The 27692-nt window shown below is 41.7% G+C and overlaps 4 protein-coding genes across 6 annotated transcripts; all 4 read right to left on the reverse strand.

Moving 5' to 3' along the window:
- Positions 1-8: 8 nt before the first annotated feature.
- On the reverse strand, positions 9-939 carry slc22a3 (solute carrier family 22 member 3). Its single transcript, XM_086275821.1, is given in 4 exon segments — positions 9-153; positions 276-287; positions 589-870; positions 872-939. Coding segments are annotated over 4 exon segments (507 nt in total).
- Positions 940-2775: 1836 nt separating this feature from the next.
- LOC147306898 (peroxiredoxin-like 2C) lies at positions 2776-5702 on the reverse strand. Of its 3 annotated transcripts, XM_086275810.1 has the most exons (9): positions 5511-5700; positions 5258-5351; positions 5080-5133; positions 4840-4885; positions 4625-4752; positions 4368-4482; positions 3389-3511; positions 3174-3311; positions 2776-3021 (listed from the first exon to the last, which is right to left on the reverse strand). In XM_086275810.1, the coding sequence occupies exons 1-9, from the start codon at positions 5617-5619 to the stop codon at positions 2914-2916; spliced, it is 915 nt and encodes a 304-aa protein (XP_086131936.1). In that variant the 5' UTR covers positions 5620-5700; the 3' UTR covers positions 2776-2913. The 3 variants fall into 3 exon arrangements, with proteins under 3 accessions (XP_086131936.1, XP_086131935.1, XP_086131937.1); XM_086275809.1 differs by having other exon boundaries at positions 4625-4885; positions 5511-5702; XM_086275811.1 differs by lacking the exon at positions 4840-4885 and having other exon boundaries at positions 4625-4771; positions 5511-5701.
- A 1717-nt stretch (positions 5703-7419) lies between these two features.
- Positions 7420-13163, reverse strand: txlnbb (taxilin beta b). Its single transcript, XM_086275253.1, has 10 exons — positions 13036-13163; positions 10772-11042; positions 10317-10408; positions 10016-10186; positions 9201-9395; positions 8801-8920; positions 8637-8711; positions 8455-8547; positions 8113-8208; positions 7420-7973 (listed from the first exon to the last, which is right to left on the reverse strand). Exons 2-10 carry the CDS (start codon positions 11004-11006, stop codon positions 7491-7493), a joined length of 1560 nt encoding a protein of 519 aa, XP_086131379.1. The 5' UTR covers positions 11007-11042; positions 13036-13163; the 3' UTR covers positions 7420-7490.
- Positions 13164-13703: 540 nt separating this feature from the next.
- hivep2b (HIVEP zinc finger 2b) lies at positions 13704-27194 on the reverse strand. The gene is made up of 7 exons (XM_086274499.1): positions 26363-27194; positions 19995-23892; positions 19237-19394; positions 18891-19066; positions 18637-18735; positions 17761-18548; positions 13704-16436 (listed from the first exon to the last, which is right to left on the reverse strand). Exons 2-7 carry the CDS (start codon positions 23790-23792, stop codon positions 16017-16019), a joined length of 5439 nt encoding a protein of 1812 aa, XP_086130625.1. The 5' UTR covers positions 23793-23892; positions 26363-27194; the 3' UTR covers positions 13704-16016.
- Positions 27195-27692: the final 498 nt, after the last annotated feature.

The following is a 27692-nucleotide window of genomic DNA, read 5'->3' on the forward strand; positions in this document are numbered from 1 at the left end:
TAGGTTTATTATAACCTGACAGCTGGGTAACCTGTCACAAAAGTTCCAATGAAAAATCCACATGCCAGGGAAACTTGATTCATGTCGGCGAGCCAGGATCTAAAAACTAGGTGGGAAGGAATTCCAAGAAACACAAAGATTAACACTGTTTTCCTTTGTGATTTCATGACTATAACAGTAAAATAAACCTAGTAAAAACCAAAGAACACAAACGAATGTGTGTGATGAGAATAGCAAGGGGGGCAATATTTGAAAGTTTAGATCCAGGAAAAGACTTCTTTTCACAACTGAAAATGGATTTCTTTAAAACTCTCATGGTAACATGGCTCACTTGTTTTATTTTTAGCTGCAGGACAGATTAGGTCATGTTCCAGAGTTACACAACATCACATGAATATTACATGTGATGCAATGAGTTTCTTCTCAAGTAGTCAAAACATGAATCAGTCTAATGCAAACGCAACCCATGAGCTCAATTACAACAGCTGTAAAATCAATTTAAAGATATATGGCATCATACTATAACATCATTGGAGAAATAGGAAAAAAATGACCATTTACCTTTAAAACAATAGTAGTGCGGTTAACACCCATCTGCTTTCGCACGCTACCGTCTGGGTTGCATTAGCAATCCGCTGCCAGTCAAGTTCATCATATTTCTTTTGGCTTTCGCTCCAGTCCACTGCAAATCTCTCACAACGGCTGAAAGATCCAGACTGTTCTGAGTGGGGAATGGTCACGTCCCGCACCTTGACATCACTCCATCCACATTCCTCCCAGAGGCCCTCAGATCCATGACTCCAGCACCAGTGATCCAGAGTGTGGCCTAAGAAAACAACTCCAACAAGTACAAAAGCGAAAACTATCAAGTGTGGCAATCTTCCTCTGGAATGGCCCAAAGTCTCATATCTGCATGATGAGTTTGTCCACGTTTGCCATCTCTGGTGATTAAGGACTGTCTTAAAATGATGGGTCTCTTAAGCAGTTCTAGTCTGAAGATGTCTAAGAAGAGTCTTGATCAAAGGCCTGCTTTTTTTTATAACTCTTGAGTTTACTGCTCATCATTTCAAGGGTTTTGCGCAGGCTTATGTCATTAAACATGCAGCATTATGAAGCTTGATCCTGTGATTTATGTCTGCAGAGGTGCATTTTCTGCCTTCAGCCTTCATCTTGATTTTTATCGTTAAGATATATTTTTGAACTGCTCTTCTTCTGCTATTGCAAATTTGGCGAGAATTTTTCTTGCATCATTTTCTAATCATTGATTGAAACTCAGATATGAGAAGTAGCAGTTTTAACATCAGATTTTAAAGTTGAAAACAGTTATTGTTTCTGCAAAATGTATGCTTTTTAAGGTAAAATGCCATGTTTAAATGGACTTCATTTATACACCAGGTTTTATCACTTATCAAAGGACAAAAGAGGCTTCAGACCTTAGAATAGAGGCTGTGCTGCATCACCTCATTTTCGCAATGCTGTGTAAGCAATTGCAAACTGTGGAAACCCAACCATAAGTTGTAGTTTGTTATTATTACCTGATGTTGGACTTCAACCACTCAGCAGTTTGCACTTTTTGTTTCATGTGACAATGCATTACATGCAGTCAGTGGGTGACAGATGTGCACTTCGGACATGTTTAGGATGCATACTCTTACTGTGGAGCTGTAATTTAAAAGGGCTGTGTGTCGTTAAACACTTAGATGCCTTGACATATGTGCAAGTTACCCGTAGTGTTAATGCAATCCAAGAGTTCCAAGTGGAAAACTGGGACAGTGCAGTGATATTGTGTCTGTCATACGTTTTCATATTTAATCCATCCATCCATCCATCCATTCGCTTCCGCTTATCCTTTTTCAGGGTCGCGGGGGGCGCTGGAGCCTATCCCAGCTGTCATAGGGCGAGAGGCGGGGTACACCCTGGACAGGTCGCCAGTCTGTCGCAGGGCCAACACACAGGGACAGACAACCATTCACACTCACATTCACACCTAGTGACAATTTGGATTATCCAATTAACCTATCCCCACAAGCTGCATGTCTTTGGACGGTGGGAGGAAGCCGGAGTACCTGGAGGGAACCCACGCAAACATTTAATGTACTTCCTATTTCATCATCTTATCTTTAAACTTTTAATCTGAATCTGGTCTCTTTGGCTGGTTTGCTGCTTGTGCCTCCATTACGTTTTGTAATTGATTGTGAATTCTGCTCTCTACCAGAAGGTCCTGAATGTCCAGTCATCAGTTTATACACTGAAGTTCAAGCTCACTTGATTCACTTAATACAGCAGGATATCTGAATGGCTAAAAAATACCAAAACTAAAATAAAGGCTTGGAGTGACCTTATCAAAATCCAAACTTAAATCTGATTAAGATGCTGTGGCATAACCTCAAAGAGGCCGTACATGCTTGAAAATCCTACAATGTGGCTGAATTAAAACAATTCTTCAAAGAGCAGCAGCCAAGATTCCTCCACAGCGATGTGAGAGACTCATTGCCAGTTCTTGCTAACGCTTGATTGCTGCCAAGGGTGGCACAATCAGTTATTAGGTTTAAGGGCAATTACTTTTTCACATGTAGATTTGGATAACTTTTTTCCCTTAATAAATAAAATAATTTTATTTGGGGTTATCTTTGGGTTATCTTTGTCCAGTACTGACATTTTTTTCATGATCTGAAAGATATACATATGACAAATAAGGAAAAAATGAAGAAATCTAAAAGGTGGAAAATACTTTTTCACAGCACTGTATAAAAAAAAAGTAATACCTTTAAAGCAGTTCTCACAAAATTATCGTTTCAAAGGTGGCTTAATAATCACATTTATCTTAACTTGATACAAAGAATGAATCAGCTGACATCATCTGTTTCTTTTTTCCTTTAATTAAGTCATGCCGTGCATGAAGGATTTTAATATTCACTGTGCAGATAAAATGTCCTCCACTGAGGGTCGGTCTATTGGACTCTGGCAGCGGTGAGAGAACAACACCCTTCCATGTTCGTCCAAAACAAAGTTGCCTCCCAGCTGGAACAAATGACAGTAACGAGAAATTATTCATAAATCTTAAAAGTCTTTCTTTGTGGTGAAAATTTAGTGAATTTCTCTATCACCTCTTAGAATTCATTAATACATAGATAGATGTGTTGCACAAAATAGTCATATTGAATTCTGATGACCTGAAACATGTCGTCTTGAATCCACGGAAGCTCTCGTGGAAACTCCATGTCGTTCGCTACATATTCAGAGTAGATCAGCATGTTACCGAAGTTTAACACTTTCTGCAGAGATGCTCCCAGACCAAATGCACTATACATCTGCAATACCAAACAATGAGTTAATTTATTTATTCATCAAAGACTGAAATGTGTATTGTCTGATGTTGACCCCTGACCTTTCTACTGGGATTCAGCAGCATGTCGTACTGACAGCCTGTTTGCTCTACCCAGTGTGATGCTCCCTCCTGACAGCCAAACGAAATGACCACCACTTGTACTGAGTGTGCATCCAGAGAACTCTGCAAAGTAACATTAGAGATAAAAGTATATGTAAGTTTTATATACTGTACTGGGGGATTTTAGAGATCAGCTGATTGTAGATATTTATGAGAATATCACACTGCATATACACCATGGTGCAGAAGTCTTGAGCCAACAGTTTAATAGGAACACAGTGTATGGGGCAAAAACAGCATGTGTACTTTGAACTTAGGGCATTCAAAACTCTTCTTTGGATGTTGCTGCCTTTTGTTCCGTTCTCTGGTATCTTAACAGAGAATGGGGGGGAAGCCTGATAGCCTTGAGGCTATTGTTGGGATTTTGGTGCTGTATAAATAAAACTATTGAATTTGATTAAACTGAATGATCAAACACTGCTTCAATAATGAGTCCAGGATGTGGAGAGGCCAGTGTATGCCTAATTATGTTTCATTGTGTGTTTTTCTATCTATCAATGTTTACTTTTACTGCATTAGCAGTGTTTTTGGGATCACTGTCAATCGGACGACTTTCAGATGGTATTATTGTGTGGTGTATCAACATCTGATGATACTTTTCTACATTCATAATACCATTTATTGACAAGAACCCCAACACCACTGATTGAAATGCAGCCCCATATCATGATAGAGTCATGTATTACGGATGACTGTAGATACTCACTACTTCCTCTTTAATGGTTTCCTCTACACACACTAATTACATTTAGACCCAAAACTTTTAAATTTGGGCTCAAGACCTGTTACCACTTTCTCCCTGTTTCCCTCCCTTAAAGACACACTGCACAGCATGTTGAGATATGCAAAGTTTTCACCTTATAACTCTTTGGTAATCATTTTTTTGGTTAAGCATTGTTATTAGGTGTGTGATGTTTACTTGATTCTTCTGCAGATCTTGAACGTGTAGACGGCAGAGCAGACAGGAGAACTGACGGATTAACACCAGCAATATCTTCTTACCTCTCCCAAGATATTTCTGCAGCGTTACTGTTCTGTCAAACACAAAGCCTCAGTAAAATATAAAGGTGCAAAGCAGACAGCACCAATGACGCATAAAAACTGGCAGATATATGAGGTTCATTGTTACGCTTTTTTAATAAGTGTGGAAGCATTAAAGACTTTCATCAAACCCACTCTCCAGTTCTGGCATCGATGAGCGGCGTATCTGGTGAAATGCATTTTGATTGATGATCGACATTGTGTATTTTAGGACTCAGTTGTAGCTCATCATCCAAACGCTGTAGAAAGGCATCCCACTGCACCTGCGGTACATTGGCTGCACTACGTAAAACGACCGTGGTGAGTATGCTTTTTAAAAATATTTTACATTTTGTATTAAAAGAACTCACTTCGAGCTCTTTAAAGTCCTGAAGAGCTTCTCTCAAAGCAGCACAGCTGGGAACATCATGCAGAATAGTTTTCAGGGGTCATGTCAGTTTATTAAGGCTGTGACTTACTGTACTATGTGAATCAGTGAGTGGATGCACAGCAATTGTGACAGCACAGGCTACAGCTGATTTGGCCTTTGTCATGTAATCTAGATGATAATACCTCGATACATTGTACAAGTTGAATTTTTGTGCTCTTACTTTGTATTTTTGCTCCAGAGATCCTCTGCATCCTTTTTTTGTTTAACAGACAGGCTGTGAAGCAGAAAAAATGGGCCTGAAATATAACACTTCATTACATATTTTAGCTAAAAATATTAAATATAATAAGGTTTAACAGAAGAGGCTGCTTAGTTAAACTGAAGGTGGGACTTTAGACCTGTTGTACAGAGTTGCACCGGCTTCAATCAGACCCAGCAGTGACTGTTTACGCTCTATGCGGATTTTCTGCCTGACGAATTCTTGGCACGAGCCTGTGCGTCACAAAGTGCATGAAGTTAGCAGCTAACCATCTGTTTCAGTGGATTCTTTATGTATAATGATTGATAGGACTTCTGCAACCCCTGCTCATGCTACGTCCATAAATTGTTTGACGACTGGTGTCTATTTTTATGTACACTTGTGTGACCTACCTTCCCTGCTTTCCTTCTCAGCAAGGTCCAGCAGAGCTTTTCCTTTTTCGACAAAAGATGAGAGAGCTTTTGCACAAGAAATTGCAGTTGAATCCGGTTGTTCTGCCATTTTTCTTTTAAACTCTCCAGCCTCTTATCGGGGACCGCAGTAACAACTGCCTCTGCTTTCTCTCAAAGTCCAGTCTGGCCAAGTTTAGAGCCAAAAGATTTTTGACTGAAGCTCAGTTTAAAGGGGAACGTCACTGATTTGTGACACAAGTGTTTGTTTGCAGGTTTTAAATGACTTATAACAAAACATTTAATCAAAACTGAAATAAAAGCCAAAAAAACAGAAAGGTGAAAGAAAGGAAATAAAATTCTAAAATAAAATACATTCTTTGACATCAAGCCCATTTTATCGTTTAGTTATGCTATAACTGTTCACTGATTTGGTACAGTATCACATTAGGATACTAATAATTGTGTTCACGGGTAATTGGACACTTTTTTTAATGAGCAGGTGAGATCCATTGTTCCATTATTCCATGACAAACTAAGCAGCTAAACGATCTGAAATTGAAGTGCTGAACATTTAGTAGACGTCTCAATATCCATAGTGATGTCAATTGAAGTGAAGGAGACAACATTAGCTGAAAACCAAAATAAACATTTCAGGGACAGAGAGAGAAAACGTAGGAGTGCCCAAATCAACAATCTGGTACAGAGAAGGAATGCAGTGACCAGCTCAGCAACACGAAAAGGTGTGAAAGACTATAAATGACAACTAAAAGTGATGATCACAGAATTATTTCCATGGTCACGAGTGTTCATGCCATCTAACCAAGTCATGTACACTCTCAAAGAGGTAGGTGTTTCATTTTAAAAGTCCACATTTAAGAGAAAGATTGTGTAGAGCAAGGTGCAAACCCAAGACCAGGAAGGACAGATTAAACTCGTGAGGAGCCTGAACAGTTCTGAAAAAAAATATATATATATTTGGGCAGATGAAACTAATATTACCTTTTCACAAAAAGATGGGAAGAGAAAAGTGTGAAGAAGGACAAAAACAGCTCATGATCCAAATAATATCACATTATCTGTCAAACATGGTAGAGTCAGTATTATGGTATGGTTCCCAATGGAACTAGCCACCTCTGTTTATTAACGATGTGACTGCTAATAGAAATAGTAGATAAATTATAAAGTGTAAAGGGCTGTCCAGACAGATTTTGCTAAACTAATCAGATACTGTTTCACAGGGCAAATGGATAATGACCCAAGAGAAACCCAAGAGTTTATCATGGCAAAGAAATGGGATGTGGAATGTGTATGAAACAAAGGCCAGAAAAACTGATTATTTTGCTTACGTAATCAGTAATTAGTGAATTTGTAGTTAAATTCATTCAACTTTGGACTCAGTTTTTGTTTTCTTGTGAATTTCTGTTGTCTCTTAGCCCTTAGCTAGCCACCTTAATACTGAAAAAATACAATCTTGTTTGCTTATGTAACAGTTTCCATGCTCACTAGATCCTATCAGGTCCTAGACTGGGTAAAGTGCAGCGATATTGCAACACAAGTAATTAAAGCCAAGACTCTCTACAGAGTGATTCCACAACCAGTTTGTATTTGGATTTGTACTTTTAATATTGGACTTAAAACTTTCCTTTTTGATATACGATTAAAGTTACAGCTACTTTAGATGTGCCTGAACATTCGTTTAGATATGCTGCTATAGGCTGAGGCTGCTGGGAGGGGTCTCGTGGTATCGAACTGAGTCTTACAAAACTGTTACTGGAGAAAAAAATGGGTAGTTGGAAAAGCTCTGGTTTGTTAAACAAGTTCTTAATCTGTGTAGTTATAGGTGGAGATTTGCATACTAAAATAAACCCACTTTTAAATGTCTTTACACTAGGATCAGACACTCAACACAGATGTAGCATTTTTATTTTTATTGCTAAGAATCTCACATGATCATGGTTTCTTTTCACAGTGATTTCAACATTAATCAACTGACTCCATTTCCAAATCTCTCTGTTGTTGGTATCCATCTTCGTGGACTTCCTGGTGTTCGCTCTGCTCTATGTGGTTCTCCTCTGGCTCCTTGGTGGGTTCATGTGATTGACTTGTGCCTGTTTCTGTAGGGGCAATGTGAGAGATTGTGAAAGAACTGGCGACCTCTTTCAGAAGGGCTTGTTCAGCCTTCAGTGTAGCCAGTTCCTCGGTGAGCGGACTTGTGAGCGTTGGTGTCCCGGTAGGGGCAGGTGCTGCAGTATTCTGGATGGGCTGATTCTCATTTGGGTCTTCAGGTGTCTTCTCAGAGCCCCCCTTCTCTGATGGATCAGCAGACTTGTCCTCTGGTTGACTGCCAGCTCCATGCACCTTTGCATATAGACTCTTCCTTTCTTCCTGCAAAGCCCTGCACAGATTCTCAAGCTTCTGGTTTTTGATGGTGAGAAGCTCAAACTCCTTTTCCTTGATTGCTTTCTGTAAAAAATATTTTTAACATATTGTATAAAATTTCCTATGGTAAACTGAATTTTTTCCCTGGTGGGTCATATTTTTTTTTAAATCTATCTATGTATGAGGGTATTAATGAATTAAAACAACAACAAAAAATTCTTACATCTGCCACCATGTCAATAAGATTCTTATTGCAGCCATCAAAGCGAGTCTTCCATGACTGGCACTCTTTCTCCAGCTTTTTCATTTTCTTGGCCATCTGCACAACAACAACAAAAAAAATCATGTTATGCTGCAGACAATCAAAGTATCTTCTAAAAATAGCTGCAACTGAGCAAGTGTAGGATTATAAGGTTTGTCAGTTTTTGAAGTGTTACTGAAAGGCTCATGGGATTCTTTCCTCTCATTTGTATTTTTGTCATCTTTGTCATCATCTTTTTGCAGAAAAACTCAATAATTTAATCTCCTGAAGCAGACTTCAAATATTCTGTAAAACCAAACTTACTTTGTCCATGTCCTGTTTGAAGCTGCTGTAGACACTGGTACTCTTTGTTACCGTGCCCTGGAATTCATCAAACTTCTTGGAGTACATATCAAGCTGAGGAAGAATGGTAACAAAACATTATACTTTTCTCCAGGGAGGTAGAAAAATGATCCAATTTTGCCCATGATGCCCTGATACCATACCTGGGCCTTCATATCGATCTCTTGCTCCTTCATGACCTTCACTTGCAGTTTATATTCTGCTGCCTGTTTCAGCAGCTGTGTGATTTTGAAATGGTAAAGAAAAATGAGCATTAGGGGATTATTACAACAAATCTTTTATTAAAATGCACAACGAAAAAACGTACATGGTCTTTTTCCAGCTTATGCTTCTCCTCTGCTTCCTTCAGCAGCATGTTTGCCTGCGCGAGTTTGGTTTCCAGCAGCTTTTCTTTCAGGTCTCTGTGCTTGAAAACCTTTTCCAGGTTCTGGAAGACATTCAGGTGGATTTATGAGTCGTTTTCACAGAGAAAGCTGTTTCATTTCTCGCTCTGGGAGCCTTTGGCTACATAAAACTGAAATAGTGTAACTAATAAATGTAAGACCTGGGAGAAATCTGCAAATAATTCATGGGCACAGATGTGAGAAGGTTTACACAAGTACAGTTTATCCAGTTTTAATAATGCATGTAGACTGGGAGTACAAATTGGCTTTGCTGTTATGTTATGCGAGTGTCCGTGTGTGTTCACAGTGTAGCAGGATCCATACCGCCTCTCGCTGGTCGTATTGTGAAATGAGTCCCTTCAGTTTTTCTGCAAGAGCGCCGTTCTCCTGACACAGTTTGGTGTTGCGGCTGCTGTGTTCCTCAATTTGAGCCTGAATCTCACTGAGCGTGCCCTGGAAATGGGTGGTGATCTCTTTCCTCTTTAGGTCATCCTCTCTGCACCTCTGCAGGGTCTCCTCCTGCGATTCAAGCATGGGTGTTAGCTTTAAAACCTGCACTGCAAGATGGATATAAATGCTCAACCGTTTTGTTTGTCTTGTGCACCACCACTGACTTATATAATTTGCTATTGCTCCAGCTAGCAGCCATGCAGGAAGCTCATGAAGGAACTGTATCACTGTACAAGAGGAAGCATCCATGATGTTAAACTTATAAAAGAGAGAATGCAAACCCTTTAAACTGAACTGCAGTGTTGTCTGCACAGTTCTTATGATTGTTATAAAGGTGATAGTTGCTAAAGCATCAAAAAGCTCTGAAACTGAGCAGCTCACACCAAAACAATCTTGACTAAAACGTGCTACACTGCAAGCAAAAACATGCATATTTGATCAGGGATCATCGCTAAAGTTCTGCTGTTTTGAACAACACTTGGCTTCACAACAGGAGTTGTGAGGGTGGCAGTGGAATAGGTCAAACTTTGAGCTTTGACATGGCAGCAGATTTTCAGTGCCAGTGATGTCATATCCTGTAGAGCACAAAATATGCTGGGACCACCTGGCACCATAGCTCAACAGCAAATGGCGATTTCGGCATCTCTGATTAGACACTGTTCAAGCAGTGATGTCTGGAGTTGAGCTACCTTTAAAGTCTTGTTATGTCTTTGCAGCTCTCTGCAGAGCCCCTCCAGTTTGCTGCGAGCCAGCACTGCACGGCTGTGCTCGCCCTGCAGCTGGTCCTTCTCCTTCATCACTTGGAGAAGCTTCTTCTGGAGAACTTTCATCTGCTTCTGATCACTGCGATGCTCCTCCAGCTGCAAAAGCACACACACAGTGCCCCATAATAGTGATTATATCTTTTCTCTAGAAACAAACCATAGCTTTGATGAGAGCTACTATACATTTTCTTTTTTTGCTCTCTTCGCCTTTGTTTTATCCACTCACCAGCTCGGCATGCTTCTTGATGATGGCCTGCAGTTTCTCTTCCGGAGAATCGAGTTTGTTCAGACTTTGCATCAACAGCATAGCTTCCTTCCCTGAGCAGCCATACAGAATTTAACCTTAAAAATCAATCATTGCCATAAAGCCAGTTTTAAACAGACTGATACAGAAACTATTGTTGGATGATTTTCTGGGACTTCAAGAACTCTGCTGGTCCATCTTGTGAAAAATCATCTTGGCAGCTGAATGACACAAACTATAAAAGGCATTTGGAAATACTATTTTACCTCCCTCTCTGTTGCAGATGGATGCATTTACACGCGTTACGGCTCTGCTATCACACACCAATCACTTTCAGTACAACCTGGACTTTTGCTGACTTCACTGAATCAAACCCACCTCAGATAAAATCACTAAAACTGTTTTTTTGTTTGTTTTTTCAAAACCACACACAGCACCTAGATTTTTCAGCATCTTCTTCTCCATTTTCTGGTCCTTGCGGGTCTCTGTCTCTTTGACGGCTGTGACCTCCTCCGTGTCCTCTGGCTCAGCTGGAATCTCGGCAGCCTGGTAGGTGCTAATGATGTCCTCCAGCTGTTGGCCCAGGTCCTCTGTCAGGTCAATGTGGTGATCCTCGGCTGGCGATGCTTCAGGACTCGTGGGTGAGCGTTTACTCTCCTGACAAGCCTCCATTTTTCTGAGGTAGTTCCAAAAGGGAGATGGTTGGTTCTGTAATGGAATCCGTACATGTGTAAGAGGCTAAGGATTAGGTTTAAGATAGACTCATGTTTTCCTGTTTAGTGAAGTAGTAAACATGGAGAAAACCAAAGTCACGCTGAGTGTCCATTTTGGTCCTAGTTATTCCAGCTTTGCTATTTGAAGCTTAATTTTACTGATTAATCAATCAGAAATCTGATGAACTCAAATCAGATTTGAGAATTTCCAGCACAGACCTTCATCTCTGCAGAACTTTTTGTCATAGTAGAAAAAGCACAGGTCTTTACAATGATGTCATAATTGACTTTTTCATTCATGTTCTCCAGTACAGCAACACAGCGTTATGGTTAACCACTAAGAAAAGGAGAAGCAAGATAAATAATCACACCTGATTTTCATACAGAGACAGTAAGTAAATGTCTTTCAGTGAATTGGCTGACCCAACACATCAACAGATATTATTATTTTTTGTAAATAGACACACATAATTCTTTGGTAAAAGACTGTAAAAACTCTGTAACCCTGCTGTAAAGGCTCGGCAGAAAAATGGACTCAAACTTCAAATCTACCATCAAGTTCTTTGGACATTGGCTGCTTTTTCGTTCATTGGGTTGTTTGTTAAGCAATTTAAAACTGACCCAAGAATCATTTAAGTATAAGAAAGACTCAAGGGGTGAACAAATGTGTTTACATATGCTGTAATAAACAACTTTGAACAGATCGATTTTAATTTGTATCTTCAGGCCCTTTGTTACTAGCACCCTGTCACAAAAACACATAATTTGTTCTCATTTCTTACGTCAAATCAATTTTTTTTTAAAAAGCCAAAGATAACACAATAATTTGACAATAAGCTTTACACCAATAAGGTGATTGACAAAGAGCTGTTAGCTGAAAACATATCTCAGCATGCCGAGTAGTTTTTACTTAAAATTCTGAGTAAACTGGACAGGTGGAGGACAAAAGAAGTGCTAGGCCTACAAAAATATCTCCAGGAGAGTAATTTTCTTAGAAATAGGAAAACGTCCGGCAAAGACCTGACACAGGACCTGAGAGATGTATGTAGACCTTCATTTGATGCATTTGCATCCTTCAATGAGGATGGAGAAAAATTCCAGAGGAGTAGTTAAAGAAACTAAGAGTTCAGACTCCTGCTGAAGAATAATGGTACAAACGTTGTTTTTAATTCTTTGTTTCCGTGTATCTTGACACGTTTCAGTAAATCAACGCACTCGTTTTTTCCATTTTTTGCAAAACAAAGAAATGAATGGTGGCCCGAGTTTTTCTTGGTTTTGAGACCATCTTATATTTACTGTTAAGACAGGCAGCCATTTTTACGACAAAAACAATAATCACTTAAAGTAATACTAAAGCTCATTAGTGAATAATAAATATAATCCCCTATCGAGTCCTTGCGTTTCTCTTGCGTTGTACGGGCTTGCAGCCAGAGCCTGTTTATGTGCATAAAAATTAGTGCAGCCTTCACGCTGCCTGTGCTTTCACAAGCTGAGCACATGGCACCTGTTCCAGATCCACAGGCTATTTTAAGAACTTCTTAATATGGGCACGTTATTTATTTATTTCTTATCCACTCTTATTGATGTCAGTGGTTGTGCGCAGTAAAGTCTTGTTTTTCAACTATTAATATTCAATAAAAACACAAATGTTACATAAGCAACCCCCGTCGGCACGCAGTATATTTCTAGGAGGTTAAAGTTACCTTTAACACAGTGTATGTAACACTGTGGCTTTAGTGAGCCATTACTTTACTTTAACATAAATATTACTAAACGCATTCACAGACTAGACTAGCCTCACTGCCATCAAGAGCTTCTCGCCTCTAACAAACTTGGCGAAGATTGCATCCATCAAATTCAGAGAGGCACTCATTAGTACGTTAAAAAAGACGTTTTGAAACACATCCCAAGCACAAGAGTTAACCTTTTAAACTATTAAAGCCTAAATATCCCTGAAGAAGCAGGGCAAGGAGCAAACAGGGTCTTACCAGGACCAAGGGCCAGAGGGAGAAAAGGAAGAGTGTCGAGGGGCTTGGACAGGCTGCCACCAGCTACAACAGCTGTGATAAGACCACCTCAAAATAAACCAGAGGAGCACAGCTCACTCTGAACAGAGAGAGGGAGTACAGAGATACTCCACAGCACACCTCTATTAAAAACAACCCACGGGCCTCCTCTGATTGTAATCTTAACGGGAATTTACCCCAAGAAGCACCTGTGTTCACGCTAACAATGTATGAATGCAATAAATCTTCTGGTAAAATCTTTAGCAGCCATTTTATGTGGTGTCTTTGAACCAATGCAGCACTCGTTTTATTTTAGGCAAGGTTGCTGTTAACAGCCATATAATTATTCTAACAAATGGGCCTGACAAGCCTGGTGACTGAGCAGGAGACAAGGGGGGAAAAAACCTTATGTGTCTCTGTGATTGGCCAGAATTAGAACAGACCTCCTCCCCCGACCCAGAGAAGAGTGGCCGAAAAAATGTGATTTTCTCATTTCCTTGCTTATACATGCTTCACACATGCAGTAAAGTGCACCGCAAATGCTGCTGATACACAACAAAGTGTGTGCGAATGTGGTTCAATATTAGTCACAAGGTGAGAGCTATTTTTGGAAGCGTTCATTTATTTTTCCTCTCCCGTGTTATGACTGCAGTAATAATTCTTCACCAGAGGATGTCACTGGTTGGAGATTCTCCAATTTTTCACTGTACCCTGAAGATAAAATGTGAGCGATTTCATCTGAAAACCTTCTCGTGCGAGCTCTAATTTAAACAGCGGTGAATAATGCAGGAGGAAAGGTACGGAAGCCGTGAAATAAGCTGCGACACACATTTTTGGGTTAGAATTATATTCTTTTAAAACAATTTTGAATTTAATCTGAAAAAGTAGAGCACCAAACAATAAATTCCTCATAGCATAAAAGAGGCACTCCGTCCTGACTAGCCAGATTTGATGCAAATAGCTAAACAACAGATTGGCTACTGAGGTTGTTTTTTCCCTCCTCAAAAAAATCTTAGCTTAGAGGTAAAATGATTTGTCCTCTGTGTGTTTTACAGGATTTCCATAGACATGAGAGGCACAATGCAGTTCAGTATATATGAATACACAATTTAAAAAAAAACACAAAACACAATCTGAATACATAATGTATGCTAAAGCAAATAAAAGGCTTCACTTTCCCTTCACATTTTATGAGCTATGTGCACAACAAATGAAAATACACAACCGTGAAATCAAAGCTACATACACCTTCAGAAAGGAAAACACAAAATTAAAGCAGTGCACCTATAAATCTTTTATGTAAACATGAGTGAACAAAGTGTTGTTGTGTTTTTAAATTTCGAAGTCTCAAAAACGGATAATCACTTAAAGATGTGAGTACATTTTTTTTTAAAAAGATGAGACACGCTGTGTTAGCAATCAGCCTCATTAAACCTCTGCCATTACATCAGCTGCAGACATTTTACCTCTTAAAGAGATATAAACAATCCACATAAAAAGTTTTCAGAATTCAACACTGCAAAAATAGTTTAAATCATAAAAATACACATATATATATATACAGAGAAGAAGTAATGCATTTGGTGAATGATTACTTACATTGTGAGCTGAAGCACAGTAATAGTCATGCTTATAACGTCATTACTTATATTGATTCATCCAGTTACACTTGAAATGCAAGAAAATGTACTATTGACTGATCATTGTAGCCCCTTGGATTTGTGTGCAACGTGTTTTACACAATGAGAAAAGAAAAAAAACAACTGGAATGTGTCAAAAATCACAAGAGAACAAACTGTGTTTTACTCCCCCATTTCCTCCACTGACCGAGTCAGTTAAAACATCAAAGGTAAAAGGATGAAAGTGCATCTTTAAAACTCATAAAATGCTCATGGTCATCTGTATAAGCAAGAAAAAAAACTGTAGAGACGACATGAGATCAAAAGCAATGCCAGCGTAGCTCACTGCATAACTGCATCACTGCTGCATAAGTACAGATATACCATATAAATAGTAGTCAAATATTTACCAGTATCAATAAGTGCTTACGTTCTAATATATAAATACATCTTACAGTATTCATAATTACATAATTACCTCCTCTATTGTTGTGCAATAGCAAATCCCATGCATTTTTACCAAGATAAAAACCACAACATTAAGAAAATTTGCAACATAGGAAACTTTTTTTTGTTTCTTTTAAGCTTGTTTCACATAAATAAAGCCGACGGGGCGAGAAAGAAAAAGCTGTCCTCTGAGCAAAATAAAGAGTACCTCGACTGCTTTCCATAGTTCTCGCTCTGATAAAGAAATGAAGAAACGCAAAATAAAGGCACAGACCCTCGCTGCTTGATCAGAAGCACCAAACTGCACAAGAAGCGTCTACTTAAAATTTGGTCAGACTGTTTCATAATACACATACTTTTCCCCTTATAAATAGTCTTTATTTACTGCACTACTGCATCACACCTTGATATGATTACATAAACAACAGTCTATTTTCAAAGTACACACAGTAAAATACACTGTTTGTATGTATCTAAGAAGGAGTATATGTTAAGGACATTTGTACAGAATTCATAAATATAATTTATGTGCAATTGTACGCAAACTACTATGTCAGACAAAGGCATATTAGCAGAATATCTTTCCGTATTGCACCTGAACCCATTAACGCAAAAAACACCCTGCTGCTCGTCCAAGTTTTCCAAAAAGCCTCTGAAGAGAAGAGCTCATCAGATGCGGTGGCCTTCTTCTTCGCTGAAAAGATATGACCTCCACTCATATTATCCACTTAAGAAGATGTCTCGGGTATGTGCAAGACCAGAGGAAGTGTTATTATATTGCCTCTAATGGGATAAAGATGAGGTCATGTGCCTAAAGGGCAGAAGGTGACAAGGTCGCAGGTGTAGCAGGGAGGTGTCTTTTCCTTGATCAACCCGAGAAAACAGACAATGACGGTTCTAATGAGGGTCTTCTGTGGTAATCTTCAGTGAGGCGATGGCTTTCAAGCAGGTCTGTACATTCTCCTCTTGTCCGCTGTCTCCGACTTCGGGGTCGAGGCTTTTCTCCTGAGCGGCCTCGTGGCAGGACAGCTGGCCGTGGCCTCTGATGTCCTCTCCTTCTGTCTCAGGACTGAGGACAGATCCCTCCCTGCTGCTGCAACATTGGCCTTCGCTGCTTTGGGGGCTTGGCGCCACAGAGGGGCTGACATCAGTGCTGGAGGAAGGCGGGGAGTGTAATATCTGGAGCCCGCCAACAGGAACAACGGGGAGCAAACTGTGGGCCTGCTGCTGGGAGTGAAGAGGGAGGTGGCTGAGGATGTTCTGATGATGAGAACTGGCAGCACCAGGCAGACTGGAAGCCAAGCTGCTCCTTTGGTCCTGGAACGACACATTGGCAGAATTAGCGGCAATTTCAGCATCGCCAAGATAATTTCTCATGTGAAAATATCTTAGTTAGAAATCATGAAGTAATGTGAATGTTGAAAAATGAAAGCACTCAGAGAAGAAAAAACTTCTCTGCCAACAGAATATTCTACTACTTGTTCTTTCAGTGCAAGAAAAAGAAAATGTATGTGTGCTTTTCTTTTAACTAGTGAAACACAAATAGCTAATTCCATGCTGAAATATACACTGGTTGCTAGGGAAAAATGTGTAATCTTTTTGAGTCTTGGTGAGTGGTTGCTGGCTGTCGCTAGGTGAAAACAGTCGCAAAAAAGGTGATGCACCAAAAACCTCCCTCCACTAGCAGATTGCTTTGGCAAAAGTTTGTATTTACAGTTTGAGTCACATTCTTCGCTGCTTCACTGCTTCTTGACAAGTTTTTTGAGAGTTTTGCACCTAAGTTGTCATCTTCCATGCTAATTATGCACAACCTGCTAACGCTAAAAGCAATCACAAGAAAGTTTGTGGCATAGCATCATAAGTTTCACACTAGCAACTGCCAGCAACCAGTCGCCAACCATTTGTGGGGTACACAGTTTTCTGAGGCAACTGGTCATTAACATTGGGTAATTGACTACCCTCTTGGCCTGGTTGAATCAGACTTTTGTAATCAACTTAAAAGCAACTGCCAGCAACGTTCAGCAACAGTTGGGGGATAGCCTGTGTGACTAGGGCATTAGGGGAGAATAGTCTTCACTATTGGTAACAAATGCTAAAGATCAGGGTGCGCTAACTGTAGCAAGTGTCTAATCTGCTGAAACACTAGTATCGACCATACAATGCCAGGTCATGATAGCACAACATTAGCTAGACAACAGTTGTGCTTTACAAGCTAAGTATTTACTGACTTGAAAATGACTAAATTAAGGCAAAAAAAAAAAAACTGTCCCAAAAGAAAAAATGGCGATGGACTCGACACGCCACCTGCTAGCAAGAGTTAGCATGCTTGTTTGCTAAGCTATAATTTTAAACATAGTTACCATTTTAACTGTGCCTAGATTAATATCTTATGTTGTTTGAGTTAGATACACTAGTAGACAAGAATATAACATTTCTGAAAAATTTCTTAAATACAGTGTATGAAAATATTTTTGTTTTTACACCACACACGGTCCATCTACATGTACCCAGATTCATCAAAATTTAACAAAATAATTTTTAGATGCTGTTCTATACACTTGAACAGATTAACAATAAGTCCTTAAAAGCTCTTTGTTTGTGTTACACTTGAACTGGCTGCAGAACACGCTGTGCTACTTACCATCTCCATTTCAAAGGCTCCTTGGTACTGAGCCATCTCCATCTTTGCTTGGTGTCTGGTTTTGTCACCGCTGCCTTTATGTTGGTGTGAACCTCTGCGTGGTGAAACGGCTCTTAACACAACCCTCTGCCTGCCTCTGACTGAGGATTCCCGCTTTCCAGCAAGCTCTATGCCGGGAGACATGGGCCGTTCAATTGAGACCGGGGAGGGATGCTGGATGGGTGTGAAGCTAGGTGAACTGGGCCTCAATGAAGAGGTATCCCATCTGGGAGAGGAGCGACCACGTGGCGAAAGCTCCCTCCTTGGGGACGGGTAACGTAAACGTGAAGGGGAGGGCTCCCTGATGGGAGACTCCCAGCCAGGAGAGAGTAGACAAGATGAATAAGGGTCAAAAAGGAAGCTGCTGTGATCTGGAGACAGCATGGTCAGAGAGTCTTCATCCACGGATTTCTCTCTCTGGTCGTTTGCAAGAACAGGACGATGATCCAAGCTCGTACGTCTGCCGGAGGGTTGCTGACTGACATCAACTCCGGGCAGAGATGTGAGGGAGCAGCCGTGGATGGCAGCAGTGGCTGTAACTGACAGAGAGGTAACTCCACACGGCTGAGGACTCGTGCTTCTTGAATGTAACTTCGGAGTGGAATCACCCTCGTATTCATCGTCCTCATCGTCATCTTCATCGATTTCATCAGCTTCTTCATCCATGCCGTCGGAGTCCTCGGCGTCTGAGAACTGATGTTTGGTCGTCGCAGCCACCTCTGTCTTGGACTTTTGTTGCATGTCGTCCACTTGAAATGAGAAACACATTAGTTTATCTGGATTTGTTGCAGTGACAGCTGGGCATATCTACAACACTTACATACATCCCAGTCTTACCATGTTCCTGTATCTCTGTCTCATCCATCGTCACTGACACTCCCAGTTCAAGACACTTCTTCATGTGCGCTTTTGACTTCATGTGTTTAGTTAGGTTTCCTGCAGAAATAAGGCAAATTTGTTGAAATTAAACACAACAGAAACTGAACTTTCGTACATTTCAGATGCTTAAAAAAAAAGTTAATCTAACAGCTTTTTTTTATCACTGCTACAGCTACGATAACTCACTACTCTGTAAGAAAAAAAATGCTTACCTTTAGTTTTAAAAGCAAAGTTGCAAACCCTGCAGATATACGGCCGCACATCCGTATGGGTCCTGATATGTTTTTTCAGCATGCTTGGCTTCTTACAGCGAATACCACACTCCTCACATATGTATTTACCCCGGCCTCGACCTCTAACATATACATAGTCTTCATTGGATTTGTACCTGAAAGAGAGAGATTCATTTCTAATAAAGAAATGCAAAAAAAGCACAGTCGTAAACTGCAAAAAGAGCGTGGGCCAACAGATACTTCACATACTAGCACTCTAATATATCCGCTGCATATGCAGTCAGCAGAAGTGACGAGTGTAATGGTAAATAATATCTCGACTGACCCTCCTTCAAAGATCTTAATTCGTGTTGGCATAGTCTGGGTTGTGGCAGCCTCCCTCTCTTTCCACTCTTCCTTGGCAGTTTTCACTCTGCAGCTGATGTCTTTCACCTTCTTCCCGTAGGTGACGTCCACCTCTTTGGGCTCCGGTTTCCTCTGCAGCTGAATCAGATGAACAAACATTGTGTTAACATCCTTTTTAAGTGGACACCATATCGACAGTGCAACGCGATCCCACCAATATTGTATGTCACACATGGCATTGCACAGCATGTTTTGCAAACATGAACTATGCCACTGCTGGGGAAAATCCCAGCACAGGTAACTCTGATCTTAATGTTAAATTTATGCTTTTTATCCACTGAGCACAGTGGAGAAAAGTACCAAGATTTGGACTTAATAATGACCTTAATATAATTATAATATCTGGTATTTTTATCTTCAAGACATATTTTTTAAAATCAAGACCATTTGGTGATTCATAGTTAAATATCATTATCAGCACCAAGCAAATGCTCGTTCCAGGATCTTTCCAAGGAAACCTTCTGTCAGTTGATTAAAGTGTGCAGTTTGCCAAATTCTGGGTATTAAGGTCCTTAAAACTTTCTGCATTTTAAACAGTTATCTTCTCATAATTATTTCTGATTATATCAGTGATTACTGATATAAGAGGTACAATAAATAAGGCTTTAATTCAATATCTCAACAGGTGTTTAAAACACCAGTACGCCTTTGATAGAAAAGACAGGATTATTTTCTTACCTGTTCCATGGTCTGCCTCCACAGGATGAGTGATGAGACCAGTTTCCCAGTACCAGGCTGGCACATGGCAGCCATGGTGTATATAACCTTGTCTCCCCTCTGTCTGGACTGCAGCAAAGCCAGAGCAGAGTTGGTGCTCACTTCAAGAGGGTTCGGGTTATGGGAACTCACACGCCAGGTGGCGTACACAGATGAGAAAGGGGCGGTGCTGTGAGAGCAGCTCGGCGTGGTGTAATTGAGATAACACCAGCTCACACCTGTCGTCGTGCGAAGACTTGGAAACTGAGATAACAGTCCTGAATGCTCAGAGTCTGACATCAGGATGTCTTGACTGGTTACCAGCTGTGCCACTATATCCATCTGCACTCGTTTCTCCGTGCCAGCTTCTTTCACTTCACTGACTGATATCATGGCGTAAGGAGGCGAGCTTGCATCCAGGGAGCTGCTTTCCATAACTGACTCCGCGCCGTGGTCCGTGGCCTCGGCCTCTTTTTGCTGAAGTGTGATAAATTTACTCCTGCGTGAGTCATTCTGAGCATGAAGTGTTGGTGCACCCTGCATCCCTGACCTGTGCCCCTTCTCTTCACTCAAATTACATTTTCCCAACTCCACCGCACTCAGTTCCTCTACAATCTGCCCAAACATTCTCTCCTCTTTCACACGTTTTTGCTGCTTGACCTCCATGAATAGGTCCAGGCTGCTGGCAGGGGATAGCATCCGTTTGTTTGCGCCACCACTGGAGGCATTAGTGGTTGAGATAGTTCTGGAGGTCAGAGAGAGAGGGATGCCTGTCTTGAGCTTGGCTGAGGACAAATCAAGGGCCTCAACATTGAGGGTGTGTGTTGTAGGTGGTTTTGTATGAGCCGATATGTTATGAGAATCGAGATTCCCAGAAATTCTTGAAATCTGACTCTGAAGGGTGGACGTAGTGGAGCTAACACTGTCATAGTGATTGTCAAAAATCTGTGACATTGAGGTGTATGTGATACTACCGTAGGATGGAACATGAGTCTGAATTCTTACGGGAACCATCAGGCTCGGATGTGCAAGCTGAGGAAATGTACTCCCAGCTGAGAATATTGGCAAAGTCTGCGGCAGGATAGTGGCGGCAGTGAATGAAGGGGAGATGCTGCTGAGATACTGTGGAAACACTTGTGATGTTACTTCACTATCCATATTCAGTGACTCCTGTCGCACTAAGTTTCCCCTCCTTCTCTCCTTCACAGAGTTTATGTCCACGTGTCTAACTTTGGATGTTGGAGAAAGACTGCCATAGTCAAATGATATGCTGCGCAACTCTGGGAACTCCTTGCGCAAGTTACACGGCGCCTGCTCTGAGGAGGAGCGTCTCATTTCATGTTGTTGACGCTGGTTGAGCACTGAGAGGGAGTGCCCACTCCCTGGCACAGCTAACAACTCTAATGGTTTGCCAAATTCATCCTGCCTGGCGGGAGAGACTGACTTCAAGCTCTCTTCCCTGTCAAACGATAAGGTGGAGCTGTAAGATAAGTTGCTGTCTTGACTGGGGCTGCGGGACAGGCTAGTGCAGGCCGACTCAAAGCTAGATTCACCAGAGGAGTGCTCAATATCAGCTAAGCGTAGCCTTTTTTTCTTTGGAGGGAGTTTTTCTGGAGGGAATTGTGCTAAAGTTTCACTCCTTTGAGGCCACTGAAACTCCTCCACGTGCTTCTCTGGCTCTTTCACCTGCACCTCAGGAGCTTTTTCTGGACTATCAGGCTCTACTGTGACTCTAATTTCTGGGACTTGTATGTTAGACTGCCGCACGAGCTTGGGACCTAATTGAACCGACGCCCTTAATCTACTGTCACTTCGCTCCATCTCATATGATTCAGAGGCCTCCATAGCTTGATATTTGTAAGATTCTGAATGTTCAGAGTAAGGCCTGTTTATTGAGTTTGTGTGCTGGATAACTGAAATTACATTCCCTAAGTTTTTTCGAGCAGACACTTCAGGGCACACCGATATGTCCATGTCACACCTGTCCATCTGTGAATGGCCTTTCTGTAAAGCCATAATGCCCAGTGCGCCTTGTTTTACATCATAGTCCTTGCTTGAATCAAACATCTCCTCACACGGTTCATGATGGCCTTCATATTGACCCGACAAATCCTCCTCTTCCCTTTTTTCCTTCCGACGCTTGCGCGTTGCCAGTTCCATCGCATGCCTCTGATGGCTCATACTAGGCACCACAGAAGGGTAGCTTTCCATTTCCAGTCCTGAGGGTGAAATGCCACTCTCACTAATCTTTCCATGACTGTCAGTGTCAGTATGGCCATCTTGTGCGGATAGTTCGAAAGCGGCTTGCCGCCTGAGTCTCCTCATGCCGCCGGTGCTTGTTCTTTCATCAAACGAGTGACTGCCTCTGAGTGCTTGAGGCATAGTCAGACAGACTGCTGAGGATGTTGGCATTGAGTTGCTTCTAATCAGAGGCCCCACATCAGAGCTAGCATCTAATAGGGGTTCTTTTACCTCTTCCCTTGTGAACGATTTTGTGTTTATTTTGATTGACTCAACTGTGTCTTTTTCTTGCGTGAAAACACGGGAGACGCCTTTCTCTGAGCGTTTGCTGGTATATTCACTCGTGTCTGTGCTACAAACCGCAAAAGCTGTAGCCTGCTTAGGGCTTGGCCGATAACACTTTCCAAACATAATTTCTTGGTAGGACTTTGCGTTAGTGTTCGGAGGGCCAGTCTGGTGCTCAGCACTCTCAGAGCGAGAGAAGTACCCGGAGTCCGTGCTGCCCTTGCTAGACTGACTTGGGAGGGACAGATTGTGGTCAGAGTCACTGCTTCTTTTTTCAGACAGCCGGAGTGCCAGCCTCTGTTTGATTGTGCAAGATTGAATTGCACGACTAGCCTCGGCAGCAGCAGAAGGTGCATTGATTTCTTGGTGTTGGGATGAACCATCCTGAGCTGACATTGACGTGGCTCCCTTTTTCTGAGCAATGAGATTTAGTACTTTTACAGCAGTGTTATCTGATCCCTCCATTGGAGAGTCCAGCAGCAGCAGCGGGTCATTAAGAGTGTCCTCGTCCGTGTCTGTGCTTTGCTCAGCATCAGAGAATAGCTCTCCTTCCCCTTCAAAAGACCCTTGGTCTGTATTGGCATTGTACGAACCGAGTTCTGAGAATGGCACCGTTCCAGCTTTGACTGAGTGAGCATGAGACTTTCTGTGTTTGTACAAATTACTCTTGGTTTTGAAGGAGAACCCACAGGGAACACATGGGTAGGGTCGTTCCCCTGTGTGCGAGCGAATATGTTTCTTAAGCACGCTGGGTTTGGCACATGCCCTTCCGCAGTAATCGCAAACATACTTCCCAGGCTTTTGTGGTTTCTGTTCCACCTTGCACACCGTTTCTGTAAGTGGATCCATCCCTGAATTTGAACATTGTTGTTGGACTTCAGGTGAGCTGGGGGACTTCCTGTGAGATGTGGGTGCTGGGGACTGTGTAGAAGCTTTCTGTCTGCCACTAGAAAACTGCTTTGTGGACTGTAGTGGGTATGAGGATACCTCATAATCTGGATGGCTTGTGGACTGAGCTTGAGGGTGCTGATCTTCTAATTGCAGTGATTTCCCTGAGTCAGACATTTCTTTGAAACCACATGTATCTTTGCTCTGAGCTTCTTCTAGTTTTTGGTGCCACCCTTTGGCTTCCAATTCGACTGGTGGTCTCCGCCTACTCTGTGCAACCTCCGATGAGCATTTTTTCTGTGCAGCGTTTCTGTCCTGACCCTCAGTGGAGCTTTTTACCCCTGCAGTAGTTTCAAGTGACTCCATGAATCCAGTGTCACTTCCTTTGCGATCGATTTTCAAGGACAATAACTGTTATGTAACTTTAGTAATATTAACATACATGTGAATTGCAGGGAAGGGTCATCTGAAAGAAATAAGAAAGAGTCGTTAGGATGCAATAACATGAACTAGGACCACATAAATATGCACGAAGATTATCGTGACAAAATAAATGAGGCAGGAAAGTCTGTGTGTGTGTGTGTCTGCGCTTGAAATTGAGAGCTATTCAAGGCTGTTTCCCAAAAGTCCTCCTAATAAAACTGGAGTATAAAATTCATAATGAGCTCCATCACAGCAGGAATGGAAAAGCTGGGTCTCTTTACCAAGGTAAACCCTGGCACCTAATTTTCTGAAGCTCTGTGAATGTGCATATGAAGAGGTATTTAACTCTTTGCACCTTGAAAGCCTACTAGGAGTAACCCTCGAAGGTCCCTTCAGACCTGAGTGGTTTCTGTCATATTTCAGGCCTCCTTATGGAACAAAATCACTGGGTGAGTGAAAGTGGTCTCTGCCCATGTATCTACCAAACCACATATTTACTATTATATACTGAAGTGTCAAAACTGATCATTAAGGGCACAGGTGAGGTTGTCAAATGATGTCCTCATGGGGAAACAAGCCAGTACCGTAATGTGGAATGTCACTTTTATTCAAACATTTGTGCACCGGGTCACCATCACCCCATCCCGAGTTAGAGGTAGTGTTCAGCTTTTGATCAAATTTGAATCTTTTTGGAAAATTTTAAAAAATAACTGCAATGTATTAAAATTAATCTGAAAGGTAACATGATCTAGTTTGTAAAAATTAATCGATTTGTATGGCTCATAACACAAAGCTACATTGTATAGGTTGCCACTGGGTGTTACAACAGGTCAAAGGGAATTAATAAATTCAGTTTTAAACTCACTTGTTCAGCCGTGGTCGACATTATTGGCAATTATGGGAATAAAAACTAGACTGAACCGAAGAACAGAAGACAAGACTGTTATTGGAAGTAAGCATTTTTTGAAGTCTGGTATGTGTGCTGAAGCATGCCAGTCGATAGTCTTAAATCAATGGCAATGAAGTGTAATGAGTCCGCCCGCACCTTTAAAGCCTTTTATCTAAATCCAGTATCATTTCATATCACCTCCAGTGGGATTCAAGGCTTCCAACCTATCTGAGTCACTAGTGTCCGTCTCCACAGTGAGCCGCACAGGACCACACTCTTCACTGTAGGTAAACATGCAGGACTCAAGCGAGAAACATCATGATGCCTGTGGCTGAAGTGAACTGGTTACACTTTCACTTCATACCATGGGGATGGATGGCCATCTGAGGGCACGTCAGTTTCATCTTCTCAGTATCAAATGCTGTGTCCTCCCTAACGACGTTATGTAATTTTATCTGGTACAAACCCTCTGAGTTCCCTTTAATTAGGACATTCTTCGACTCTCACTCTCTTTCTCTCACTCCCTTTCTTTCTTTGTTAGCACACCACCACGCTGCTCAAGCATAAAAACCAGAGGATATGAATCCAAGGTGACTCTTGAGATGCCGAGAGACGCTCGAAAGCAGCGGTAAAGATGATAATCTACCTTTTGTGTTCTTATCCAAACGCCCATTCCCCTCTTTGAGCTCATCTTTGGGGTCTCTGCTGTCAGACAGATTTGAACGCTTCCTCCACATACAGAAAAAATAATGAAGGCATATGAAGGATGGTGAGGAGGGGAGGAGGTGGAGGGGCAGCTTTGGATTGGAATGATCCATGCTTCAACGGGGAGGTTTAGAGAGGTAAACTAAGCTGGAGGGTGCCTGGGGGTAACAAAAATTCAGAGGCCTGGTAGGGAGCTCCCTTTCAAGGTCGATCTGACCTCATTGCTTAGTTTCCATCCTCTGTGAGCCACCAGAGGAGGGAAGAGGGGAATATAGGTGCAGAGTGACAATGAGATAAGACCCTCAGAAACAATGCATACCTTTGAACTGAGCACGACAGGGAGGAAACAGAGCCATCACATTCAGAGTCTCATTGACAAGTCTCTGAGCGCATTCAGACTTTTCCAAAAAAAGAGTGGGCCAGCGCACCTTTGAAAGCCAAATTCCTCTCACTCCTGGCAACAAGCGCTAACCTAAACGAAAATATGTGACACAGCAGCAATGACGTGCAACAACAGGAGGCAGGTGGGTGGCAGTAGGTGTGCTTCGGGATGACTGTGGGCTGACTGTGGTACAGTATGTCCGCATGGATGGAGAAACGTCTCTGTGGAGACATTTATCTGAACCGCACATTCGCTGGGCACATCCCTTCACACACAAGGGAGCACGGTGAGCTACGGGAGAGCATCGTTATGCCGCTGCATTACATCATTAGGGGCTAAGTTGGCCATTAAAGGGAACGGGGCTTGAAGTCTCACGCTGACAACAAATCCATAAATATCATAAGGAGACGGTTGGCTTTAAAGTCCTCTACGACAGCATGCAGAATGAACCAGCAGCTCTCTCACTGTGATCGGAGTGACACACAGCACACACACAGCAGCTGGCATTCACATATCAAATATAATCCTCATACAAACCTGACATTTGAATAGTCCCCTGTCCCATATCGGCAGTCACATGTGACATTCCTCATACTGCACAGTCCGTCTCTCCATTCTCCTCATGTCCGGGTGGCGAAATGTGAAAGAAACGAGCGAGGTAAAAGTCCCATCAGTCGCGAAGCTGCTGGCCGACTGGATGTACATTAGAAGATCTATTGATGCGAGCTAGTCACCAGAGAAAATACCCAAGCGTGACGTGCGGACCCAGGCACAAAAATAGCAAAGGGGCCCAGAGAGGGATACACAACAGCCCACGTTTAAGGGCGCTTTTCCTCTCCCTCTCCCTCTCGTCTCTCCGTGCGCTTCGCACACTCCGCACACAAAGTGGGGAGCGAGGCTGTCATGATCCAAAGAGCTAAAGCATCACCCATCCCTCACAGCTCAAATTCATTCAGGTACACATATTCATTAACTATTATTATCTATGTAAAATGCGTCGGACAGTCGGTAGGAAGAAATGCAAAAGCGCTCGGCTGAAAGACTCTAATCATATGGTGCAGCGAGCTCTGAATGTACATCTCCTACAGCGTGATCCTATTCAGCGTGTGCATACGGAGAGGAACTCAATGAATGTGGCTGGCTGCGAGGCTGCTGCAAAAATTAGACATGTTCTCTGAATTCTGAGACACCCACAAGCCCCGTTCAGAGCCAGTTCTTCCCGTCACGACAGGATTTGCTTTGTGAATGGAGAGAGTCGTGATGAGGGGTGTCATTAACGCGGCAAAAAAGGAAAAAAAAAACTAGGACAATACTGCAGATTATGTGCAGCTGCGAACCTCATCTTGTGAATCACATGTGCGAGTTTAGTTGGTGCCATTTGGAGCCTTTGCATTAATGCATCAACTCTGCAGTGAATCTTAAAGACTTCCTCTGAGCAAGATTCAGTAAGAATTAGTGTCTCTTGGGCTGCATTGTTATAGTCTGAGCTTTAATTTTGCAAAACAAGAGAAGAAAGACTAATTGCTTAATTCTATTAACGTAGCAGTTACAACTACAGTTTAATGTATTTACTGTTTGCATGTAACCCTGTTACACATAAGCCTGTTGCTTATAATTAAATAATTGCCTGTGATGTTTCCTGATCAGGTTAGTCCACAAATTCCTGTAAACAAAGGGTTAAAGATTTGAAAATGACTCCAGTATTGGCATATAATGTTACTAGTCACCTTTTACATCCTTTTTTGCCTTATTGTTAGATAACAAAATGTGGCACATTGTACCCGGGTAACTACTGCTGTGTTACTTTGTACTTTCTCGTCTATTTTTAACATGTCTGATTGACTTTTGGAATCAAAATCATACATGA

The sequence above is a fragment of the Aulonocara sp. 'chitande type north' Nkhata Bay genome, linkage group LG19 (genome assembly GCF_057382095.1).
Source record: "Aulonocara sp. 'chitande type north' Nkhata Bay isolate Kocher_YH1m ecotype deep benthic linkage group LG19, A_spYH_male_GT1.1, whole genome shotgun sequence".
Classification (NCBI taxonomy): Eukaryota; Metazoa; Chordata; class Actinopteri; order Cichliformes; family Cichlidae; genus Aulonocara; species Aulonocara sp. 'chitande type north' Nkhata Bay.

Bases quoted from the DNA above. Each gene is read 5' to 3' on its own strand.
- txlnbb (XM_086275253.1), bottom strand. From the start codon at position 11,006: ATGGAGGCTTGTCAGGAGAGTAAACGCTCACCCACGAGTCCTGAAGCA. The intron at 10,409-10,771 runs GTGCTGTGTGTG...ATGGCTGCTCAG, and splicing joins GAAGATGCTGAAAAATCTAG to GGAAGGAAGCTATGCTGTTG. The intron at 8,548-8,636 runs GTATGGTATCAG...ATTCTTCCTCAG, and splicing joins AGATCGATATGAAGGCCCAG to CTTGATATGTACTCCAAGAA.
- hivep2b (XM_086274499.1), bottom strand. From the start codon at position 23,792: ATGGAGTCACTTGAAACTACTGCAGGGGTAAAAAGCTCCACTGAGGGT. The intron at 18,736-18,890 runs GTAAGCATTTTT...TTATTTCTGCAG, and splicing joins CTTTGCTTTTAAAACTAAAG to GAAACCTAACTAAACACATG. The intron at 16,437-17,760 runs GTAAGTAGCACA...GTGTCGTTCCAG, and splicing joins GAGCCTTTGAAATGGAGATG to GACCAAAGGAGCAGCTTGGC.
- LOC147306898 (XM_086275809.1), bottom strand. From the start codon at position 5,619: ATGGCAGAACAACCGGATTCAACTGCAATTTCTTGTGCAAAAGCTCTC. The intron at 4,886-5,079 runs GTAAGAGCACAA...TGATGTTCCCAG, and splicing joins CTCTGGAGCAAAAATACAAA to CTGTGCTGCTTTGAGAGAAG. The intron at 3,312-3,388 runs GTCAGGGGTCAA...TTGGTATTGCAG, and splicing joins TGCTGAATCCCAGTAGAAAG to ATGTATAGTGCATTTGGTCT.